Source organism: Diadema setosum, chromosome 14, assembly GCF_964275005.1.
Source record: "Diadema setosum chromosome 14, eeDiaSeto1, whole genome shotgun sequence".
NCBI classification, from domain to species: domain Eukaryota; kingdom Metazoa; phylum Echinodermata; class Echinoidea; order Diadematoida; family Diadematidae; genus Diadema; species Diadema setosum.
In genome coordinates this window covers 24892049-24918440 of record NC_092698.1, presented here as the reverse complement: position 1 = coordinate 24918440, position 26392 = coordinate 24892049, and the positions used below count along the sequence as shown (strand labels likewise).

The 26392-nt window shown below is 40.4% G+C and overlaps 1 protein-coding gene across 3 annotated transcripts in view; it reads right to left on the bottom strand.

The window, feature by feature from the left end:
• Positions 1-4230: 4230 nt before the first annotated feature.
• LOC140237641 (uncharacterized) overlaps positions 4231-26392 on the bottom strand; it is a 35213-nt gene continuing 13051 nt past the window's right edge. The window contains exons 1-8 of one of the 3 annotated variants that reach the window (XM_072317569.1): positions 18494-18627; positions 14888-15156; positions 14143-14299; positions 12919-13060; positions 11788-11933; positions 7734-7897; positions 6767-6857; positions 4231-5647 (exon numbers count right to left, since the gene is read on the bottom strand). In XM_072317569.1, the coding sequence (XP_072173670.1) occupies positions 5268-5647; positions 6767-6857; positions 7734-7897; positions 11788-11933; positions 12919-13060; positions 14143-14299; positions 14888-15148 (1341 nt within the window). In that variant the 5' untranslated portion in view covers positions 15149-15156; positions 18494-18627 and the 3' untranslated portion in view covers positions 4231-5267. Of the gene's footprint in view, positions 5648-6766; positions 6858-7733; positions 7898-11787; positions 11934-12918; positions 13061-14142; positions 14300-14887; positions 15262-18493; positions 18628-26392 lie in introns of those variants that run through there. The other 2 variants (XM_072317568.1, XM_072317567.1) reach the window with 2 other exon arrangements.

The window sequence follows — 26392 nt, the reverse complement described above, 5'->3', positions numbered from 1 at the left end:
CATCTTTAGTAGAATTCTCTCACCTTCACTCCGGAAGATTTGGTTATTCATATGTTGTGTATCATTACTATGGTATCATGATTGTCAGTGTAATGCCATTGTGACAAAATTATGGTAATTCTACGTTCACATTTGCTTTATTTTCGATTATGAAAACGTTTTCACCATACGCTTATCACTAAGAAAAGATCGTTTTCAATGAATACATTCTTATATATATATATATAATGAATACATTCTTATATATATATATATATATATATATATATATATATATATATATATATATATAATATCAGCGGTCAATAATCAGAAAAAGAACATCATGCATACGGCCAAACGAATATATAAATGTGTTTTATATCGCAATGTGTTTGTGTTGAAGTCATGCTTTTTATATAATGGGATTTATTTTTCGGGGGTCTAGGTAATACAAGCTGTACTTCTTTTAGGCTTCCCCACTTTGGTTCTTATGACTACTACTTATTTACTTCTAGTACCTGGTGCATATGTACAAGTTTAGAATTATATCGTATTGTGTTTCGATTACTTTTTGTTTCTCAAAAAAAAGGACAAAATGTTGATTTATAATCATTACAACTCAATTATGTTTGTTTCTTGTTCTTGTGAAAACAAAGTGGAAGTACATTCCAATCAATCAATCAAATACGTTCCCTACTTCCGTGTTCAGCTATTTTTCCTCAGACTAGCGTACTTAAATACGCCCACATAAACAAACAACCAAACAAATACAAACAGACAGACAGATAAACAGACTTCAAAAGTGAGATTCTGCCTGTGATCTCATCTGTTAATCATTGTTATAAAGTACCGATTAGGTAAAAACATAGCAAGGAAATACGCAGGTTATGGTTGGTCTAGGGGAATTATTAAGTGACTATACAGCTATCGTACTACATATACATATATATATATATATATATATATATATATATATATATATATATATATATATATACATTGTATATATAAACATGTGTATATGTTTATATATATATATATTTTATATATATATATATATTTTATATATATATATATATATATATATATATATATATATATATATATATACACACATATATTCATTTTCATTTATCTATAGTCAGTGATGCGCGGGTTACACTTGCTTTCGGCTAGCTCTTCGCTCACAATGTTAGTGCCCAAAAAGAGCGCGAGGACCTTTTGAAATAATTATAATAATAAATAACAATAATAATAATGATAATAATGATGATAATAATAATGATAATAAATTTTAATAAAAAATACAGTACTGCCATTCCTAAACTGCTTTATTAAACACGGCTACTAGCACGACAAAAGGACACCACATGTTCTGTTTGTATAAAGCAAAATGCCAATAACGCTTTATTGCATGCTTGCTGTGTTATAACATGTGTTACTATAGTATACTAGTATTCACAAGGATATACACCAACATTATCTAACCTATCGTACTTATTAACAATCTAAGTTGGGAGGAGTTGTGAAAAGGAAAGCATGTCACTAGGTCTATGGCGAGCTGTGTGACCTCAATGCCTTCGATTTGACATACATTTATCTCAACACCTCTCCTATTAATCTACTCTTACACAACGACACATGTTAAAATAAAATAACAGTCATGACACGGGAAATTACACAGGTGATCATGCATAAAGTGAACGATATAAAATATGAGCAAATTGAATAGAAAGTCTGGTAAACATGGCATTTTGGATCGGCAATCGGCCAACCACCGGTAAGTACATGGTTGATCCCTCATTACACATGGTGTGATATCGAACATCAAATGCATGCAACATACTAGCCTAAAATTATTTCCTAGCGCTTTATTTGTTGTTTTATGTGTGATTTTACATACGCATAATAATTAATGTTCCCGGTCAAAGGCAAGACTTAATGACAGCTAGTATTCTCAACATCCACAGAAAAGGCAAAAAACTTTATAACAAACATGATATCTAAATCTCCTGCTTTCTCTACTTTAAGAATCTATCTCTGACTCCTGTATGAACTTGGAACAAGTATATCACACCGCTCGCGAAACCGTCTATACACTGTATCAATTAACACATAAGCACGCGCACATTCCGATCACCCCATCATGACACGATACAAGGTGTCTACTACAGCTGTATTAAAACACATATTCCATTGTAAAGTCATTCTCCTGACTTCCATTCGCATCTGACAACCAAATCCAAACATCTAACCACACCTATACATCTAACCAAACATCAATTAGACACTGGCTGATATGGCACAGTCGCCGACTGAAAATGTCTGTGAAACCATACATAAAAGACAACGACTGAAACTCCGAACAATATCGACGGAACTTCAATAGTAAAACCATCTTCAACCACCAATAAAAGTTTCGATGTAGATTTCAACTTGATTATTGGACTTGATTAATGCATTTATCTGCATTAACATTCGAGATAAACTGTAGTGGTAGAAGCCACCTGTCTCTAATTCAATCTCTTGCTGTGTAGTAAAAGGAAGAACAAAACAGAGAAGAGAAAATAGGAGAGAATATGCACGTCAGCCAATTAGATTTCTGGCAATACACTTCTAGGTCAGTCTTTCATAAAAGTACGTAATTACTGGAATTACCATTGTAAACATTACTTTCATACTTATTACCTCTCGACATAGAAAAATCTATATCAATTAGTGAGCATATTCACGTTTAACGTACCGTTTCATTTCTTCTACAAGCCTACTGTCACAACGGAAAATACATTCATGTCACAGCCTTGCTAAAGCTTCAGAATCGTAATAAAGCATCGTCAAAGAATTTCTTAAACTATTTCTAGCGTATGGTTACCTTTGATATGTGAGAATTAACCTCAGGAAAGAACAATGAATAGCGTGCTTAATGAATGAAATAAACCAACAGCTCTCTGAACATCCAACTCAAGCTGAAACGGACAAAACAACAACAACAAAAAACATGGCAGTAATGTTGCTAACACAGTGCGTGCGTGTGTAGTGTGTATGTGTGTGTGTGCCCATGAGAATATACATGTATATAATATATGATTATCTCTGTTGTGATTCTGCTGGGGATATGAAGAAATATCATATCATGTACACACTGTCCGAGGCGAGGTGATTGTTCCAATACCTTTAACGGAAAACAAAATTTGTTGTCCCTTGTTTCCATATCAATGACGATTATGTTTTCATGTAAGCTGCGTTAGATGCATGGATGTTTAACAGCACTAAAGGTTTTCCTTGGACACCGTGATACCAAGGAGCTAGTAGCTCCTTGGTGATACAGATGACTTTACATGGCTTTTGCCAAACAGTCGGGGCACGGGTGCGGGCGCGGATCGTTGGGGCAAAATTAGCCGTATAAAGCTGTATGGTGTCTTCAAGAAGACACATCGAACAAGTCGAAAACAGCGTCCATACTCCACCGGCCTACAACAAACGTACGCCACGTATCAAAACAAAACATTGCTTGGCCAATATGCTTTTGATGAAACGTGATTTCAGCATTTCAAAGAAAAATTGTTTAGGTATTAAACAGGAGAAATCGGACATTCAAAAGGAATAGTGCCAAAGTACACAAGCGCCAAAAATGAGTACTGAATTCACGAATAATGAATTCATTAGCATTAGTAGATTGAGCTGAAAGGTAGGGGATACCTTTTACAGACCTCCCAATATGCGGCAAAACATTAAATATGAACCTCAGGGGACTTGTTTAGGCCACTGCTGAGAAATTTGGAAGTCAACAGTTATCTACAATTTGAATAATGCACAAAACTCAACTACTCAGTAGTTCTGTGTGTCAGCCACACTTAAGCCTTTTTGTTGCAGTCTTCTGTATTTTTTTTTTATCTATAAACACAAACCTAAAAGGATAAGAGCTAATGTAATAACATATAGAGTGTGTGGCAAGAATGTATATAGAAATGTTTGTAAGTTTTGATGAACTTTCTTCACAAAATATACATGATGGACACACATGCTGTGCATGGGTCTGCAAAGGTAGCCTAGTAATGTACTAGAATTTACGGTGAGCCCCGAAAAAAATTCAATTCAAAATCTAACGGTCAATAAAAATGTACTAAATGTTACCTTCCACTTTCAATACTTTATGGGAGTTTCTAAAATGATACTCTCTTCAACATACCACTGTATTTATACAACTCTTCATTTAAGGCATGCAAATGGGATTCCCTACCTTTAACATCGCAAATGAAAAGGAGATCCTTGTTTAAGCAATGCGGCAAAGATGTGTCGCGTCACACGTTAAGATCCAATTCCCATCAGAGCTCATGACTGACTCATATCTACTATGGAGACACATGTTTTTACCCTCACAACATAATAATCATGTTTCAAAGTAGACGGAGACGCGATTCATTACACACATTGCATCTAAAAACGTTGATAACAAGAGGAGATTCCTAATACTTATTCGCAATCTTTATTTTCCGGCATTTTTTTCCCTTTTACCATTTCTGCTTTTCTAATTTGTGTGCTTGTACTCAATAAAGTGCCTCCGTTCACTCCAAATTATAGGTTTTGCGGTAACCCCAATATTTCTTTTGATATTGAACTCAGCATTACTTGAATATTTTTATGCATGCTCTCCAGTCCAAGAAGCACACACAATGCAATTTTGTACATTCTTACCTGATTTTGATTCTGATTTCAATTCATTTGGGCTAACTGAATAATTTCTTTACAGAATTGTGAAAGTCATCATCGATACTATTTTTAAGCAGAATTATTCAAAATACAAGATAAATAATCCATATTATTAACAAGATTTTACTTTGTTTTTATCTTGCTGAGCTAAGCGAGATAAAACAGAATGTCTACACAAAGAACGTTGTGCTATTGTTGAACTTTATCCTTTTGAGTTTTATCAATGTCTCTCTTTCTCTCACAATTTTTCATCTAATGTCATATTTTCCCACTTTTCTTCCCCTTGTTATGTTAGTCCTTGTTTTCTTTCATCTCATCTTCAATCTCTCCACCCCTTCTATCCTCTCTCTGTCAATCATGGTGTTTCTTTACGTTATCCAATCATCTTCTCTTCTTTTTTCCCCCTGTAATAATACGTGTTATCCTTCCTTTTTATTTCTCTTTGATCGGTTTTCATCCTGTGATATGGACTCTTTTTCGATGTGTCGCCTTGAAGACACCATACAGCTTTTGGGGGCTAATGTAGCCCCAGCGAGCCACGCCGTGTCGCGCTCTCGATCCGTTTAGCATTAGCCCTACTTGTGATCCTCAGGGAACTTTTCCCTGGTGTACCTCTCGTTCAGGATCTTGGTGATCTCCGCGCTGAAGAAGTACCACTTCTTTCCGTGGATCTCCTTGCTTACTTTGTCCGGATGGTAGTGGCTGATAGCTTTGATCAGCAGCTTCTTCTTGCTTAGATTCTTGTTGAACTTAGCCCCTGGTGCCTTCGGTGGCCACCTCTTGTAGAGTTCCTCGACGAACTCCTCTGTTCCGGAGGTGCTGTTAAGGTCCTTCAACTCGCTAACGTCATCTTTCATTTCATCAAGGGCCGACCTCTTTTCTTTATTTTCATGCTCTTCCTTGTTGAGACGATTTTGGTATTCCTCCACGAAGGCTGTGGACTCCTTGTACCAATCTGAGAGAGAAATAATGTCCTTTGTTGAGCATCTTATCAATACGAAGGAATCACCACGTCGTAAGAATGTAACAACATGCTGAAAGTATCAATAGTGAACAGGTCGTCAGCGGAATATCAATCGTGCAAATCTTGAAAATTTTGAGAAATATAAATTCACTATTACAATACTGTGAAAGGAACAGGTCATGCATTTGTTTTAAGTTTTTAGGGAGATGTTTTCTCACAAATAGATGCTTAGTGCCGAGAGATTTAACATAATAAATACTTGCTTATCAAATGGCATACAAATTTTGTATACACACTTATTCGAATACTTAGGATTGAGGCCAAAATGCCAAGGGTTTGTATGACCTGTTTCTTATATCCTTGAATGAAAGAGACTGAAGTGCACTGAAACCACGTGGACGATATTTTTTTTTGTCAAATTCTTACAATGAAATGTCTGGGCTATGTGAAAATTTTTCATAAAAATTAGAGTTTTTACACGCACTGCACAACGAGAGCAATGCGCCCCATACAACATGTCTCATGACGTGCGAGCTCAACATGTAGTGTATGTCGCAGTCAGTATAAACTATTCATATCTGTGTATGTGTGCGCACGTGTGTGTGTGTGTGTGTGCGTGTGTATGTGACAACGCTCTTGTTAAAGTAATGCTGGAAAAGTGAAACGTATAATGATAACTGCATTCCTATGTCTACTTTGTGGGATGAATTTTCTCCTACCTCCTTTCTCGCTATTGCACATTGGTTGAAATCTTTACATTTCTAAAGATGAAAAAAGGGGTAGTACACTTCTGCAAGGATAATGAAATTGTTTCCCTATGTCGAGTACTTCGTTGTTCTTAAAACTGAAAGTATGCAGCATACAGTTGTAACTGCAACATCTGAAATACACCGTATCCAAAATGATATACGGAATTAAAGTTAACGTAAGATTGCGTTGTTCTAATTGTTTAGTTCTTTGTGAGCAAAGTACAGAGATATTTTTCCATCATCAACGCGTTTACGATTTTTTTCTCGCTCACATATGGACTTAACTAAAAACGAACTATATCTCTCTTCCTCCAATGATCATGGCTTATAAGAATTGACGGGGATAGTCGTGACATCTCACCAGCTTCCTGAAAGTTGCGCGGTGTCATACTCAGGGCAAGTTCGATTGCCTTCTTGTAATTGTCCTTCCCTCTCACAGAAAGCTTGAGAACCTGGAAATGGAAGAATAAATGCGAAAAGATCCTTTTGGTTTTGACTGGTTAACGCAATTATGTTGCCATTTTATGTGATAACAAGCAAGACATGCCTCCTTGCCTTTTACGCCACGCTAGAGGTGAAAAACAAACATACAAATTACATGTATGATTCATATTACAGGCACCCACAATCATTGGAAAGACGTCGATGAAAGACAGAGAGAGAGAAAAAAAAAATCACAAAGATCTTAACATGCTAAAAGTGCATTGACCAAAATTAGTCTGCATTCAAGTCACAAGGGCCCCATTTCATAAAAGATGTCAGGATGGCAACTCTTGCTGGAATGGCAACTTCCAACAGCAACAGCCAATCAGGAAGCTGGATTCTTGTCGTTACTATGACAATTGCCATTCCAGCAAGAGTTGCTATCATATCAACTTTTTATAAGATGGGGCCCAGTTGTTACCTGGTGACTGGAATCTGGGAAATGCAAAGATCAATTACCAGATGTGCGACATATTCATATTATGCAGCGTTCCATCTCTCCTCAATGCCCACTCATCAGCAATTTTAGCCCTCCCCGAATAACCGACACATACTTGATACTGCCAAATTGTCGCATCTTGACTCAGATACAAACATACAACACATCAATTTGCACGTTCTTTCCTACGCAATTTTTGTTTTCTTCTCTTTGTTATGGTGATTGCATGACGGGAGAGAAAATCTTCTGTGTTACATTAAACTATGCAAAAAGAAAAGTCAAACTTGGAGAAAATACAAGATTGGCGCGCACTTCTTAATGTTAATCTGATTTGGTTAAAACTGTAAAATCTGCACATACAGGGATGATATCTTGAGAGAATGGAAGCGTGGGTGAGGGAGTATACCTTGCCATAAACCCGGCCCAGGCGGCTTAAGGCGATGGCCTCTTGTTCTAAGTCTTTGTCCCTGCACAGTGTGATGGCTTCTTTGAAGAAGTCCACCACGATCCAAACCATGTCTGTGTTCAGCTCTTCCTGTTCCTCCAGCTCTTTCTTCAGCAAGGCCTCACCTGGAGGAGGTATGACAGGCATGACAACAGATATGTCAACTGTCGTCATGACAACAATACTGAAGACTCCAATAATGATACCTATAGCGTATCTTTCCGATCCAATGATACAACCCGTGGTGTTAAGGCCAATCACACAGCCCAAAAGTCGCGTAACTGCGCATGAATCACGCAAAAAATTCCGAGCCTTACGCGATACATGAGCGATTTGCGCATTTCATGAGTGTGCCTGACGCGTAGTTTGCGTAGTTCTTACGCAGACAATGCGCGAAATATGCGTGGAATATAAGTGATCGTTCGCGAAAATGCTGCCGCTATCGCGTTCATGCGCGATTCATACGCAGTTCATTAGTGGTAATGCGCAGATTATGCGTGGTTTTCCGTGGACCTCAGTCGTCGCGCACAACCACTTATTCGCCCTATTTAGGGCCTTTGCGTGCCTATGCGCTGAAAGTGCGTGTTTTGTTAGTGATTTCTGCGTGATCTTTCCGTAGTTCTTGCGCAATTCATCAAGCAAAGGAAATATTTTGGCAGGGTAATTTGAATAAAATTTTATCATGTGAGCATAGGATGCGGTAGCACCCAGAGAGAGAGAGAGAGAGAGGCTGTCCAAGGACGGGTCTGGACGCAACTATACACAGCCTGATAATCCCGCAGATAGAGGCAATTTGCTAGCCCCTATAGGACATCATGGCATGTCTGACCTCAAGGAGATCCAGCAATTATTATTGACCGAGAGACTGTAAGCATACTTTATTAAGAGGAAGACAAAGGGTTGAATAATTAGTCAGAGCCGGAATGGAATGTTTCATGAGCCGGAAGCGCAACGTGAGATTTCTGTTGGCAGTACAACGTACATACAAAGAATAAATTGTAATCATGCAAATTTTCTGCTCGGAAGGCTGATAGGATGACTGAGCCAGAAATGTAATTAGGTCGGTGATAGAAGGTTGGTTTTCCGATGAGTAGAATTGATAATAAAGACAAAAACAACAACGGTCTGGAAGCTAGCGGGACAGTACATTGTACTTGTAATCAGGAGAATGTGCCATGTGATCATGGTCAACCCTTGTTTGTATGTCAATGACATCTTGGAGAGGACTAAGGACAGACCACCCGACAGGATACAAAGTGAGCTCCTACGAAAAGAACATATCAATTTTGTGGAGAGTTATACCTCGGAATAGCTCGAATGACGTATCGGATATTGCTTAACCGCCCTAAGCAGGCGCACGTAAATTGCACTCTTTGGAGAAAGTAATACAGTAATAATATGAAAATACATGTATAGGGTTTTACTTTTTGTTGTTCATCTTTGCTTATCAGCAGCCGATGTTGTTGGACAAGTGGCATCAAAAACTGTGAAGCTTGTCAGCCGATTTTTAGGGAAATGGCATCCAAAAGTCTGAACATTTTTTTTTTTCTTGCTTGTCAGCTGGTTAAGTCCGGAAGTGGCACCAGAAAATGTTAAACCCTTTTTCGTTTTGCTTGTCAGCCAATTTTGGGACAGAATTAAGTGTCATCCAAAATGTCTCCCCCCCCCCCCCCCCCCCCGGTCCATCTTCAAAATGAATCGACGTCCCTGTCCCATAAACTGGGCCGTTCATTTTTAAAAACACGGCGCCGGCCCTGTGGAGAGATTTTCTATACGGGATTCCAAGTCCATGCCATGAGGTTGATATCGGGGGGGGGGGGGGGGGGGGTCTAGAGCAATTATCCCCTGGGCAACCCTAACCATAATCTTTACTCTAACCGTATCACTAACCGTGCTAACACTATTTAACCGGAGAGTACTGAGTAATTGCCCTAATACACCCTCGGGGCAATAACATCAATAATGCCTCTGTAACATTCCGATCTCCACACCTTCATCCGAACCCCACCATCTGATACAGTTCCGCGTTTCCACTTAGCACTCATTCCATTGCTAAACCATTCTCTTTCCATTCACATCTGACAACCAAATGCAAACATCTAACCACACCTAGTCATCTAACCAAAACATTAAATTTGGGTCACTGGCTGATGCTAAGCATGCACAGACTGAAGCTCCAACACTCTCGACTGAACTTCAACAATAAAAGACACTTATCCTCCTAACTACCACGGAGTGCAGTTCACGTCTCTTGCGTGCGAATAATCTGTCAACTCCCTACACTACAGCGCACGTAACATCGCCCGGCTCACATAGCAGTCCCAAAAAGCAGTACACATCAGTGCTTCGCCAGTGTAAATAGTGCAATAGCCTGCCAGAATATTGCGCAATGCTGCGTGGTGTCGCAATGTCGGGATGTCAAAGCCAAATTGTGGCAATGAGACACAACGTTTCGAACGATTACTAGTAACCGTGGAGGGGGGGGGGGGGGGGGACATAGGAAAGACAAATTTTGATGATTTTGTTGTTTCCATGACCAAGACTGTTTACACGTGTTGCACGTTGACACGTATGTAATTCATTGAACACACCTCTAAGATCTCGGCCGTCGACCACACAATCACGACAAAAATCGGCACACACACTGCCTGCGACCTAATCTACAAAATTGCAGAGTAATATGGTAATTCATGCATAATGCATCAATAAAATCAGACCTTTTGCTTTTAGTCACTACATAAAGCTAAAAAACGGGATTTTCTCTTTTTTTTTGGGGGGGGGGGTATACAATATTCTCTAGTGTTCTTAGCAAATCTAAGTGAAAAGAATGTGTGCCATTAAAAATAATTCCCTAAGTATCATTATTTTAATTTCTCATGCATTTGTTTGCTCTTTTTTTTTCTTTTTTTTTCTTTTTTTTTACTTTTCTTTCTGTTCAACTTGACGGCGACACCATTCCGAGTATGAAAATATGCTATGGATTGATTCTAATCAATAAAAACAAAAATACTCATGCTTTTATGAAATTTGATTGAAAGCACAATTTGCATTGATTTGAAATTGTACATGAATTTTCACATTGTTGAGCAATTTTTGGTCCAATATGCATATACATAATTATATATGTAACTTCAAAACGGTGCCCGGGCGTCGCAAAGTTGGTGTCAAAACATGAAAATATAAGGGAGACTCGGAAGAGAAAAGTCATGAAACATCGCGTGGAATGTCGGGGGGTGGGGGGGGGGGGGGCTCCCAACCAGCCTAGTTACTGTATGGTTACCGGTGCAGATCAGATTGTGACACTGAAATAAGGTGAAAAGTTGAACCTATTTTTCTTGAAGTGAATGGTGTCTATTCGACGCTTATCAATGTTTTCAAATTTTACAAATCCATCAAAGTGGGCTGAAAAGTTGTATATACGTCCACCTTGTTGCCGGCGGCCACGGTAGCCCCGTTTGCCACAAACGTAGTGCACCGTGGAGGGATATTCTCCCCGTTTCCCATCCGTATTCTAGCCTTGTTCGTTCCAGTCCTCGCTTTAGCGAACATGTAACAATCGGGCTGGTCAGGCTGGACTTCATAATATTTCCCGTTGCGTTCCACTATATACGGACCGCCTACAAGCTTCGTTTCGGCCTACTGCGTGCTGTCAGATCTTGTTGCGTTTACCCCGTTTTCATACGGCCTGCTAAGTATACTAGGTTTCTCATCAGCACTGTGACTACCGTGGCAATTTATTTGATAATTTAGAAATCTGACACGGCATCCACGGCCTGTCACGTTTGCCTATCCCATCCCCCCGCGTTGTCTCACGGCCATCTCGTTTGCTCATGGTGGCCTGAAACGTGATTGCGGTGGCCGCTGGAAACATGGTGTAAACGTCGCATACTACCATGCTTGCCAGGTATGAAAGGAAGAGCAAGAAATGCGTACAACTGCGTGCTTCGTTGTACTCCTACAGTTACCTGTACCAGCTGGTGCAGTGGGGAAATCGTGCGCACACTCAGTAGCTTACCTGCCGCTCTTGCCTGGTTGGATTCGGCCAAGCATGTGTGCAAGTAAACATCCTCCCTGAGGACAGTTATTTCGTTGTCAATAAGGGGATCTCCCTGGCACATCCGCTCTGCCTCGTTCAGTGGAAAGTTGCACTCCATCATGAATCTTGTGTGAGAGGAGATTCCGAATTGAATATATTATATAGAAAGAGAAGGAGAAGAAAGCTTTAAGTCAAAGTCATAGCCTGACGATGTGATTCCTTCCAGGCGAGATCAGTTGACAATGGAATATATCGATACTTCAACATTAATCAATCCGTGGCAACTCAACTCTGGAAAAATATATCATGTTGCTAACTGTTCTGTGCGATTAGTTTCAAACGAATGAAGAAACAGAAACAGAGTGTGAACAAATATCTAGTATTCACCATGCCAGCCTGCTGTGTCGTGGACATAAAGCACATGACAATCATTTAAATATATCATGTATATCAATAAAGATATCGTTAAGCATGTGGGATGATGCAGTTCATATTTTTCAAGTTAAAACCCTTTTAAAATGTCTTCAACGTATATGGTGAAGTGGAGAGGAGAGAAGCAGTAGCATGAATTACCGATGAGCGTTGAACCAGGGAGGTGCTAGAGAAGGAGAGACAACTACTTGCTCTCCTTTGAAGTCATGCGCCGCGCCGCCGAGAAGTTATGCGTTCAACTACAGGTGTTACCCATGTGCTTTGACAAAAGAGAGCATCAATAATCGGGACTAGCGCTCTCACATCTAGAAATACTTGCCCCTACTGCAATTCGCTCTCTCTTTCAATGTGATGGCAACAATGAATTTGTGTAACTTGAATTGGAGCAGCGAACCAAAATGCAGTGTAAAACTAACAATTTTCTATTCTAAATCAATTCGAGTATTTCATTTAAAATTTTACGGTGAAATAAAACTTGTAATTCAACGAAAGGTGAAATGCGTTCTTCGTCTCCGAACTTCGTCTTGCGAACCAGAGCGGTGCCGAGCATGACTTCAAAGCGTAATGGAATGCTAGACATCCCATAATAACGCCTTGAACCCAAACATGTGTTTGCATGAATTACGAAGAGTTGCCACTCCATCTCTGTAACACCTCCCTGGTTGAACACACTCTTACCGCAAGCACTCTTTGAAGTCGCCCTTCTGCCACGCCTGCACACCTTCGTGGAACAAGAGCGTGCTATAATCCACATATTTCTCTGCCGCGAAAACGGAATCGGTCAGGCAGCCAAGGAAGTCGCTGAATCCGGCGATGCGTTCTGCATATATGCGTGGAAACGAATTAAACATTCATGTCTTGATCGTCACTTTGTTGCGGCTGAGAACATTTTCCATAATTCCCTTTCCTTTGCCCACTTTTCCTTCCTGCCGTCAAAATCATCTGATTCTAACGGCAATGAAAAGTTTGAAGGCTTTCGTGGAACCTTCGGAAACCACTGGAACAAAGGCAAAAGGCTGAAGCTACTGATTGATAAATTGCCTTACATCAAAGTTGTTTTCTTTTAACCTGATGTTCTCATTTCGGACACGGGTTCAAATCAGTAAAAACTGCCTCATCGACAAAATTTTGAAAGTTTTATTGTGTATGGCTTCTCAGCAAGGAATTTTATCGTGTTTTTCAATCTCTCCTTTTTTTTTTCTTAAGGACACAGGGAAACTGGAAACATTTATCTTGATTCAGCATCATGTGAGCTTGCATACCCCCTTGTCAACCTCTAGTTCTTCCTCTTTCAACCAACGAAACGTATTTCTCAATTCCTCTTTGCCCAACGCGTTATTAACAATTTACCTTAAATGTGGTGTTCTCTGGCAATCACTTTGGAAGAGTAATGGTATCACTGCTAAGAATGTGTTTTTTTATATTTATTTTCTTTTTTTTTCTGGCAAGTTTTTTTTTTTTTTTTTTTTTTTTTGAAGGTTGTTTTGAAGATTCATATACTTCATTGCAACCTGGTTGCTTCATTTCTCACTCAATGATATGTTAGTCCGGTGCCAATCATCTTCATAATCTTAAAACAAATTTGAAATAAGCAAATATCATCATAATAATGCTCACTAAAAAGGGTGTCACTACCGTCAGTTGTGAGAGTCTGAATAATTATAGAATTACCCGATATTTGTCAGAATCCGCAAAAACGTAAATGCCCTTAAAAGAGGACATTAGCAAATTCACTGTCAATTCAAACATTTCCTCCTTTCTCCTATTATTGCAGAATGGTATGGTTCTATAGTTCCCAATGATATTTCAAAGTTTGGGTTAATAAACCGAATCTTTATCAATGCTCCAAAACACCTATATAAAAAAATGAAACAATCTCGCAATAACATGTTACTGTCCTACCTTTCATGTCCAGGGTGGCTAGCCAGTCAGTGCTTTCTTTAAAACACTGCTCCCTGGACTCCTCCACCTGCACACCCCACTCCTCATTCTTCCAGCACCATTTCTCGCAGGCAAGGCACAGGGATTTCAAGGCCTCCTTGAATCGACTTCGGATGACCTGCGTTCACAAGGAAAGAACAAACATACAAATAAATAAATAAATGAATAAATAAATAAATAAATAAACGACAAAACTGATATAACTGGGTGGATGATTACTTGAAGCTCGGTCAGTAAACTTCTTTGCAGGGACATCATGCATTTTCATGCGTAAACTTACATTGCCGTATACGTTATCAGCCTGAAGATAGTATTATGTGGACATCAATGTTGGCCGACTGGACACTTGTAATTTTTTCATCGTTTTTGTTTATATATATCAAGCAAGTTTCTTAGTTTAGTCGACATGCGCAAGCTGAAATGGTTTATGAATACATGCATATCTAGGCTCATGCACATACACATTTTCCTAATAGACAAATTCAATGAACGTCTCCCAGTACGGCTGTATCAACTATTTTCAGCTGATTTGAGCACAAAAAAAAAAACCCAAACAAACTTAAACCAGGGAGGTGTGAGAGATCTTTCTCATGCCCACCTCCCTGCTTAAACAAACAAACAAACAAGCAAACGAACAAAACCAAAGACAAAAACATGCCAACAACAAACAGACAAACACTTTCCCTATTCCAATGTCTTTCCTTACCAGGTGATCACGAGGAGGTTCACGCTCGGTGTGAAGGCTCGCAATCTTCCACGACGCCATGGCGATGTTCTTCAAAGCCGACGCTTCTTCCTCTCCGTTCGTGCTGTAAGTGAGCGCATTGTGGTAGCAAGCGAGGGCTGCCTCGTATCGGTGAGTGCGCACAGTTATCCCGACGTTTTGAGTGGCGGTCCTGTAGTACTGATTGCCACGCTGCCGCTGTAGTGTGGAATCACTTTCCGGCATACTGGCTGACCTTTTCATCTTAGTGGCTGGAAGATGACAAAGATACATACTACATGTTCACATTTTCCATGCCGACCTTTCTTTCTATTTTTGTTCTTTCTCAGTATACAGCATTACACTCGTTTCAGAGCTTCAAAAGTTACTGCAGTGTATGACCAGGGAGGTGGTATGACCATGAATGTGAAAGAGAAGGAGCGGGATCTTTTTGCAATAGTTAGTGCAAATTTATGCGCAGGTTCTACAGCATGACAATTGAATGCTTGGCATTTCACTGGCTTTGATGTTCTATGCTCCAAGCCGCTCTTCCATAGAGTTTGGATATTTTAAGCTGTATTTCACAGGAAATGCTGAAATTCTGTAATTAACTTGGTGGTAATCTTGTACGGAACAACTCCATCAAAAGTTTTTCTTAAATCTCCGTGTTATCAGTACCTCCTGACTGAAAAAGGAGAGTTTGTATCTCACTAAAAAGTTAACATTTAAAAATGTTACGCACATTGTGCATAGTAATAAATGGTGTTTTGCGCGGACCTCTGCTGGCAATAGCCCGCGACACACCCAGAACAAGTTTTGAGCATGATCAAAATTTGGCTGCAGGAAAATTAGACAGAAAAATCCGTCTGTCCGGAAATGTTCTTGATTATGTGTTCGTTTGTTTGTTTGTTTGTTTGTTTTTTACTTTTATGGCTCTCCTCCTTAGAGAGGGGTAGACTGGCTTCCAGACCCTCTGCTCGTATCAGGATATTGACGCCCTCAACGTCGAAAACTGCAGCAGGTTAAAGGGAAGGTAAACCCAAAGAATAATGTGGATTGAGTGAAAGCAGCAACATTAGTAGAACACATCAGTGAAAGTTTGAGAAAAATCGGACAATCGATGCAAAAGTTATGAATTTTTAAAGTTTTGGTGTTGGAACCGCTGGATGAGGAGACTACTAGAGGATATGACGTATGAGTGGACAACAATACAAAGAAAATATAAAGGATATTCAACAAAAATTCACTTTTCTGGAATTATGAAAGAGCAGTGGACCAACCGCTTTCAGAAAGCAGGGGGAATAATTGCTACCCTTAACATATGTCAATATCAAGTTGATGGAATTTGTAATTTTCATGAAAAATGGATTTTTGTAGTATTTTCTTTATATTTTCTTGATATTGTAGTCCACTCATACGTCATAACCTCTAGTAGTCTCCTCATCCAGCGGTTCCAACACCAAAACTTTAAAAATTCATAACTTTTGCATCGATTGTCCGATTTTCTTCAAACTTTCACTGATGTGTTCTACTAATGTTGCTGCTTTCACCCAATCCACATTGTTCTTGGGGTTTATCTTCCCTTTAAGGTGGATTTGTGCTTGCCTTCGGCAAAGGCGGCGACTTCGTCACCGCGGAGGGCGCATTTATGTAAAAGGAGTCGAGTTGGCAAAGGGTCTGGAAACCAGACTATAGAGTGGGGATTTCGTGAAGCTAGACGTAGTCTCCGCGGAACATGTCCCCGACGACAAGATACAGACCAATCTTTCGGCCAACGGGTAAATCAGACTTGCGTGCGCACCTCCGGGCAACTACGGGTGAGATACGTACTAGCTACTGTCAGGCCATCTGAGGGGACCTCCGAGCAGGAAAAAACAAGTCATTGACGCAAGGTTTGCCCAAAAAGGTGTGACATCAGGGTCTTTAACGATCCAGACTACGTTGACATGATAGCATAAATGCTTTTTTGACATCCGAGTTTTGCGGCAAGCGCTGTCCAGTTGGAGGATTGTGAAAGTTCACTGTGTATTAATCTCCATTATCGAAGACAGTGTCGAACAAATTCTAACACAAACAAGCTCAAAGAGCAACATACATCACGATAAACAGATTCCGCGTTCAATACTGTATTCCCAGTACTCGGGAAATTCAAGTACATTGTATTCAAGAACAATGTACTATGTGCATTTGACCATGGTCTTTTATGGATATCTTTTCCCCAAGCTGGTCGGTCGGCACGGCACTACTACTGACATCAATGAATAAGTACACGAAATTCCTATATATTCCACATATCACGGGAAGTTTATAGTCAAATAAATCTAGTTCAAAATTGTGGCACGTCACCAATTTCCATTCATCCGGTATACCATACCTTAGGATATCAATTTTGTTCATGCAATAGGCCGTCTTCATTTAAGAGATTTTTTGAAAACACATGCAGGCACCTTTTAGGTTAAAATCACGCATGGTCAATCTATCATTTGTTTTGTTTTGGGAGTTTGTTTTCTGTCCATGTTTACATTTCAGTCAGTTATTTCATACATAACTGTATAGAAGAGAACTTACTTTACAAGGCCTTTTTGGTATTATTCAAGTTCTCTTTTTTCCTTTTCACAGTTATAGGGAAATTATTGATAATTTTTGTACTGCATTGTAAAGTACAATTCTGTGGTATTGTTAACTGAGAAAATGAGATGAAAAAAGAATGGGATTGAAGTATCATGAAGAGAATAATAAACAAAGATATAGTATATTCATATTGTCACTTTGGAGCATGAAAGTCCAACACACACTTGAAACCGATCTATCAGGATCTCACCACACGGGAAGCCAGCCGGGCGCAGAGGTGACACAAATATTTAAAATCGCTAGTGACCTTTTGTTAATGTTTCCATGTCGTTGATGTTAATGTTTCCATGTGCTGATCAATAGAGAGGATCGAGAGAGTATGGGCGCAGCTCTTACTAACATGATTATAGAAGAATAACATAATGTTTTTGTTGAGGTGAAAACTGAAAAACAATTTGATTGCATTGCTTACAGAAACATAGCGATAAACAAGCTTCCAATAATGATATCACATTCCTAGAGAGATAACAGAGTGCTTATACGTGATACACTTAATTTTTAATAGCAGGGACTTTTGAGGTGCTTATAGTACATAGGTACAAAATTGATTTTCGACTAAATCGAGCACCTATAGAAACAGCATGCACCAGCTCGACACTCGACACAACAATATGTATATGTACCTGGTACCTTACCTATTGAAAGTACGCAGCACAGTATTTCAATACGCGGTATATATACACTGTTTGTGTGCATATCTATCAAATCCGCGCATATTCTACATTGCAGACCACATGGTTTCACATGGATGAATATTTACACTCTCCCCAACCGGAATACGTGTACTTTAATACAATACAATAGGCCCAACTCATTGAATACTTGCGGCCACTCGCGTATTTGCAAACGATCGAGAGGAGGTTGGTCTTCAACATTCTGTTGCTCATTACAAAACGATTCCTACCATTAGGATTGTCATGGAGTTTAGATGCACTTTTAGTCACCGAAGACCCGACCCCGGAGTCAAGCAAGACTCACCCGGTTGATCTTGATTATTTATTCCGCCGTCACCTGGTGACGCCGTGGGGATGGGAAGTGAAGTCGGCGACGACGACGTCCCTTCTGAAGAAGGAGTTGTGTCGGTAGATGTCTTGTGAATGGCAGCCGAAGCTGTCGGCGATGGCCGTTTTCTTTTGGTTTTTTGGCCCACCGCTCTCCTTGACAGCATCGGAGCACATCCCAAGCACTCATGGGAACTCTGGCCACCACCACAGGTGACTGTTTTCCTCCTCAAACGCCTGCGCCTGCTGCGCTCTGATGTCCACTGCGTACCATGTGCTCTTGGCATCGTGACTTTTCACCAAATAACACTCAGACATTTACTATATCCCAGACAAAGTAATACTGCCGATGTACAAGGGGAAAGAATGTTCCAAATGCAGAAAATAGTAGGCTCATTTAGTACTGTGCAATCAGTTCAATATCCTCAAAAGGAAATCGTTCATCGAGAGTTGTTCACGCAGCAGGTGCGGACCCTCCTGTTTTGAAGACCACAGATATAATACATGTACTGTACATTGAATGTGAGATGGTTGCACACACGAGCACGAGCTGTGAAACGTTCTGCTTTTATTGCTAAGGCCAGCATCTTCACTCTCTTCACCCTCTCCCCTATTGCCCCTCCCCTCCCCTCGGCCGCTCGAGGCATGGTGCTGCGGCTCGATTTTTGCTCTTTTTCGGGGAAAACGTTGTCTGGCTTCCAGACCATGATTATGCCTGTATTTTTTTTTTCTTTTTTAGCCGGTTGAGCTGTGTGAGCCTTGTCACAGACAGCGGAGGGTGCATTTTGTGGAAGGCAGTTAGCAATGGGTCTGAAAACCAGACTGGGGAGTTCATTTATGGATACAGTGCACTGCGATTGTTCTTCACCAGGTAGGTGAGATCCCCTCCCTGTTTCTCCCGAGAGAATAAAACCAAAGTTTCAAACAATGAAGCTCCTTCATAAAACATGTTCTGTCTTCAATGTGCATAAAGGACTGTGAGTGCGTTCAAATAAAGATACAAACATATTTTCCTCAGTTTTTCACACCTACTTATACTAGTATTTCTCATATTTACAAGCTACATTTGACATTCGGAGTTGAAGATTTTCCTTTGACCTTTCACCTGGATCATACACATAAATGTTTGTTTCTTTTTCTTTTCTTTTCTTTAATTACTTTGGTTTTGTTTTGCTATCCTTCTTTCATCATTTTTGGACATTCCCTATTGATTTATATAACATAATACAAACATAATTGGCTTTGTATAACAATCTACATCTTTGATGGTTCGGGGTAATTTTAGTATATTTACAGTCGATGGGTCGGCGATGTATGCTTTGGTAGCATAGGACAATAAAGTGAGATAATATTGTTAATGTTCAGTCGATGTAGTAGGTATTGTGACGATTCTTTTTTGTTTAGGTAGGTGGTTAGGAAGTTTGGGTTTGGTGTGTGTCTTTTCTTTGTGTGCTGTTCTTTATGTCGGGGCTTGTTTGTATACAAGGCTCTGGAGTCTTACTCATTCCTTGCTCCTTTGTTCCCCAACATCCGAGCGGTCATGTTTCTATTGGTCACACACACACACACCTGTAGTGCACATTGGCAAGAGTTCCGCCAAAGTATATGGTATATGGCATGTCAACATCTCGCACTCACTGCATCCAGCATCCATCTACCAACATCGCACTTCACACTTCACACTCGAGCATAATGACATCATCACAAACTATATGATGTACAATGGTATAAAAATGCAAGTTATCCAAGAGGATACGTACCGTTCAAAGTTGTCTTTTATTCACGAAGACCAAGTCGGCTCCGTCCTGATGAATGTAGTTTACAACACAGGCAAATTCCCAATGGGCTACTAATGACACAGACTCATAACTTAACTGACTGAACAACTAGAAACTATATGAACTGAACTGCTGGGCTATCTCATACTAAAAAAACAAACTCTAGAACTGCAACTCCAAATTGAAACTCCACTCCAACTGCATCGAACTAAAAAGTAACTGCAAAAACTCTGCAAGAAACTGCTGCACAAACACTGCAAGAAAACTGCATCTCTAACTCCCCTTCCCAGCGCATGCACCCCCTTTTATATCCCCTCGGGGCTTGGTCACTGACAGCCAATGTCCACTGGACATGCCTCAGTGCATTCAGACAAAGGCTCGAGGTGCATGCACTTGAGCAGGTGAACTTGAGTTGGGTAACTTGTGTTAAATGTACTCTTGTGTATATTGGACACATTTAAGGGTGTGTATCAACCGCCCTCTGTTGACCATTGACTTGGGGCAAACCCAATTTTGTTACACAGCCCCCCTTCCAAGATTTAAACGTCCTCGTTTAACACAATTCCCCTAAAAATAACAAAATTGAACGGTTGAACTCATTGTAAATGCTAAACAAAAACCAAACATACAAAACAAAACAAACAAACTACTAAATCTACACAAATGCGTGCATCTAAACCAACATATTTACATTTGGCATCACACTTATGTACCAGTATTGCTTTAAAATGCGGACAGTACTTACTTATCACACACGAGTTGTATTAACGGAATGGCAAATTGGGTATCTCTATTTCAATATGCAATGTATATAAGTGGCAAATAATGGCACTTTGGTAACTTGGCCCATCTCAAAATATAAATCCACTATTATATTCAACCTTCTCAGCCTTCATATTCGAACATATCAAAAGCCTCACTGTCATATCATCTTGTGTTTGAAGGGAAAAAAAATTTAGATAATAAATCTATTATCAAAACAATTCATATCTTCGTAAACAATTAGCTGAAACCTCAGCTTGTTCTGCAAAACACAACAGAAACATAGCTTAAATAATACCATTTGGGCAAATTACTTGATTAAACTGTGTGTTGTACCATATCAGAAATGATCAATACTACACCACATTCTCAAAACTTGACACACTTTGCCACATTATACACTAAACAAATTTGAAAATAATTAAATTCATACGTGTGACCATTGCTTATCACGCATACTATAGAGCAACATGCCAAAAAAAAAAAAAAAAAAGTTTAAGTGAAGGGGAGAGGACAGAGTGAAATTGGAAAAAGGAGGAAGTAAGACAGGAGAGCCGAAAGAAATTCAAAACAAAGGGTAATTATGCAATGTATAATGTGTGCTATCACATCAATGTCCGAAAACAACAAATACACATTCAAAATTTCCTTCATGGAAATCAATATACAACATTCAAACAACTTTATGAACATATCCCTTCATTGCCTGTGAACAAGGTGCTACAGCTTATAATGTATAAACATATAAAAATTCACCAAAAAAAAAAAAAATGGCAGGAAAAATAATCTTTGGCATATTTTCCTCAAGGCACTTTTTCATCTTTGGCATTTGCAGCACGTGTATACATGCGTATATAATATTTCAGCACAGTTAAATGAAATGAACCAAAATCCTCCATGTTCACTTCCCTTCATGATGAAATACATAAGATAATTATTCTATCTACATAAATCTACCGAGTAGATTTCAAATTTTACATATCTGTAAATTCTTCAGCTCTGTACACTATAATAGCTGAGTTAAAGTTTCAATAACAAACCAATGCACTGTAATACACTGTCTTAGTATATTTCTATCATGCAAAGTAACAGAAAAAGAAAGAAAGAAAGAAAGAGTGAAAATAGTAAGAGAGAGGGTGGAGAATGAAACAAACAGTAGGTAAGTGAAAGACATATTAAGAAAACGAAAATCGCAAAAATGTCACATGGAAATCATTATACAAAAAGCAGTTAATATTGAAGTCAATAGGTGCATGTAAATATTTCCATGCGATATTTACACTTATCTGAAATGACTTTTCACCCTGTTTATAATTCTACCCAATATCACACGAGTGATTTGTTAGAAAATCTCTTCAAATTCCAAAAGTAATGACTATCTCGCAGCATTCTCCAATGCTAGAAGAAGAAAAAAAATATATGTACCGGGCCTATGTAAACCACGATTATAAAACTTACATAATGTCCATGAATAATTTAACCTGCATTAATATTTCAAAAACAAAACAAAGTTATTAACTAGAATTATACTTCTCTAATCCATGTTGCCAATCCACATCTTTGTCCCAAGAGGCAGGCAGCAGAACTGGGAATGTCTCCAAGATTTCTGCCCGTCGGATGACTTTTCCTCTGTAAAAGTATTGAATCGTCTTCCTCTCCTGCATGGTGGCCAGGATCTTTCCAGGTGGAATGTTCCTAACATCCCTTCCGGTGGGGATTTCCACCTCCTTGGGGATGTGGGATGGATTTTCTTCGGCAGCGCGTTGGTCGTTTTGGATGGGGGAAGGGGGAGGGGATGGAGCTGGGGACTCGGCGGGTGTTGGGGGTTTTCCAAATGTTTCGTTGTAGTCATCCTCGTCCTCTTCTGAGTCCGAGTCTGATGTGTCGGACTCCTGCGCCATTTGGCTTTTTAACATGGCCAGTGGCTTTCCACTTGGCCTTGGTGGGGTAAATGTTGGGGAGCATGAAATTGAAATTGCTGGGCTTGCTGCCTCATTCTTTCCTTCCTTTGGGTGTCTAATCGGACTTTCTGACTTCCTGATAACCTGCCTTGGTTCTGTCACAGGCTTTCCGGCATTATGGCGTAGTGGGGATCTGGATCTGGGCCGAGACCAAGTTTGTGAATCTCGCTGATGCCCTTCATGTTTGAGGCGGATGTGGCGGTTGAGGTTATTGGAACGGTTGGTCTCGTATGGGCACCTCCTGCACTGGTAGTTCCTCGGAGTGCCAATGTTATGTGCTTCTTGGAGGTGTTCGAACAGCCTGGACCTCCTTTGGAACCCTGCGTCGCAAATTCGGCACACATTGGATTTTCGGATGGAAAGTTGGTCCGCCATATTCTGTGTAATCAACATATATAAAAAAAAAAAGAAATCACAACATTAATAAATTTGGCTATATATGAATATGTGCATTATGTTGTGAAGTTCGACAAATATTTGGGAGGGTGGCGGTTCCTCCCTGGATACCTCCTATTTCGATGATCTATTCTATCATCATCACTTTCATTCTCTTCCGATCTATGTCTCGAGTCATTTGTTGGAGAAGAGAGGGGATGCTGGTCTGCTTCTCCTTCTGACTCAGAAGTCTGTTCATTAGAATTTCTATTCATCTCTTCATTGAGGATCTCCTCCTCATCCTCTTCCCCTTCATTTTCAATGATGGGATGAGATGGTTTCTGCCATGCCCAAGTCTGTAATTTTTCCCCCTGATATGGCTTTAGGCGATCGCAATGAACTACTATGGGTTTGGATCTGGGAGTAGTTTGGATCCGAAATGTCACATCAGACAATTTGCTGATAATGAGATATGGTCCCTTCCATCGCAACTGGAGTTTGGGTGAGATACCCTTTTTCTTGGAGGGGTCGAAGAGCCATACAAATTGATTGACTGTGAGGCTTGCATCACTGCTTCGCCGGTCATACAATTTCTTTTGTTTGTGGGCTCTCTTTTTGGTGACTTTTTCTGCTCTTTCATGAGCTGTTTGCATTTTATCTCGAAGATTCTGTGCAAAGTCACCACTCCCCTCCTGCTCCACTGGAATAGTGGGCATAGTGAGCTCGACAGGGAGGCGAACTTCCCTACCCAGCATCATCATGTTGGGTGTCTCTCCTGTCGTCTCTTGTGGCGTGCTCCTGTAGGCACTTGTCGCGTATGGGAGAAGCTCATTCCAGTCTCGTTCATCCGAGTCTTCTTCAATTAGCAAGGCTACTGTATTCATCAGAGTTCTGTTGAATCTTTCAACAAGTCCGTCTGATTTGGGATTATAGGCCGTGGTTCTAGTTTTCTTGATGCCAAGGAGTTTGCACATTTCAGCAAAGAGCTCAGACTCGAAATTGGTTCCCTGGTCTGAATGTAACTCACATGGGACGCCATATCTGCACACAAACTCTTCAACCAGCTTCTGGGCTACGGTGGAGGCACGGGCATCTGGGATGGCATATGCCTCCATCCACTTGGTTTGGTAGTCTCCCACTACCATCACCCACTGGTTCCCCTGTTTACTTCTTGGTAATGGACCAAGAAGATCAATGGCGACCCTTTCGACAGGCATCCCCACTCGATACTGCTGGAGTGGTGCCCGTCTTTTCTTTGGAGGTGACTTCCTCCTCTCACACAAGTTACATCTTCTCAAATGGGACCTAACCTCTTCGGTCAGACCAGACCAATAAAATCTAGCTTTCACCTTGGCAAGGGTCTTTTTCACCCCTAAGTGCCCTCCCAGAGGACCGCCATGAATTTCGGTAAGCACTTCTTCCCGAAGTTTCTTTGGCAAAATTATTTGCCACCTCAGAGACTTTCCGTCGTCTGATTCATACCGCCTACACAGCATACCATGGTGAATTTCTAGCTGGTCCCATTGTGACCAGTACGTTTTGGAAGCAGCAGGTAAGTGAGAGATTGTTTCCCACTCTGGCTTTGCTTCTCCATTTTCCTTGGCTGTTACCAGCCAGGAAATTGTGACATCATCGAGCTGAGCGTCTCTTATTTGTGGATTTTCAAGGGTAGGTTTTGCAGCAATACGCCTGACATTTTTCCCTTCCATACTAGAAGGCTCAGGTTCCCATGTATTGGCTGACTCTTCATCCTCCCTTCCACATTGCTTGCACCTTGGTCGAGAAAGGCCATCAGCATTTCCATGCTTTCTTCCAGGTCTATGCTGGATTACTAAGTCGTATTCGGCTATTTGTTCGAGCCATCGTGCAGTTTGCCCTTCAGGGTTCTTAAAGTTCAGTAACCACTGAAGAGAAGCATGGTCTGTGCGGATGTTAACTTTGCGCCCATACAAATACTGCTTGTATTGCTTCAGGGACACAACAACAGCTAACAATTCCCGTCGCGTGACACAGTAATTTCTCTCCGGTTTGCTGAACTTCTTGCTGAAGTACGCAATGACTTTCTCCTCCCCATCCTGCACTTGAGACAAAACTGCTCCCATGGCCTCTGCGCTTGCATCCGTATCTAAGATGAATTCTCCTTCTGGCAGTGGGTATGCCAGGATGGGAGCATTCTGCAATCTTAGCTTCAACTCTTGAAATGCATGCTCGCAGGGCTCTGACCATTGGAACTTCTTTGACTTCGAAGTGAGGTCATGAAGAGGGCTGGCTATCTCCGCGAATCCGCGGATAAACCGTCGGTAGTATGAAGCCAAGCCTAAAAAGCTTCTGACTTCTTTCAGACACCGAGGTGTTGGCCACTCTTTGATTGCCTTTATCTTGTCGGGGTCTGTCGTTACCCCTTCCCCAGATACTATGTGGCCCAGATAGAGGACGGATGTCTGGAACAAGTGGCACTTGCTTGGTTTGAGTTTCAAGTTGGCTGCTCGCAACCTAGAAAAAGTGGTTCGGAGCCTCTCAATCTCCTCTTGCACAGTCTTACCATAGACTATTACGTCATCAAGGTATATCAAGAGGATTTCCCATTGTAGGCCCTTCATCACCTTTTCCATTAGTCTTTCGAATGTGGCTGGGGCATTCGTTAGGCCAAAAGGCATAACCTTCCATTGATACAGCCCATTCCTCACCACAAAGGCAGACTTGTTTTTGGCATCCTCATCTAAGGCAACCTGCCAATAACCTGAGGAAAGGTCAAGGGTGGAGAACCATTTTGCTCCTCCTAGTGCGTCTAGTGTATCGTCTATGCGGGGTATTGGGTATGCATCTTTTATTGTTACCGCATTCAACCCACGGTAGTCAATGCAAAGACGCTTCGAGCCATCCTTTTTCTTTACCAGGACCACATTAGCAGCCCATGGGCTGTCTGATGGTTCAATGACCCCACGCTCTTCTAGTTCCTTTACTTGACGCTTAATTTCCTCCTGGTTACAAACAGGTTGT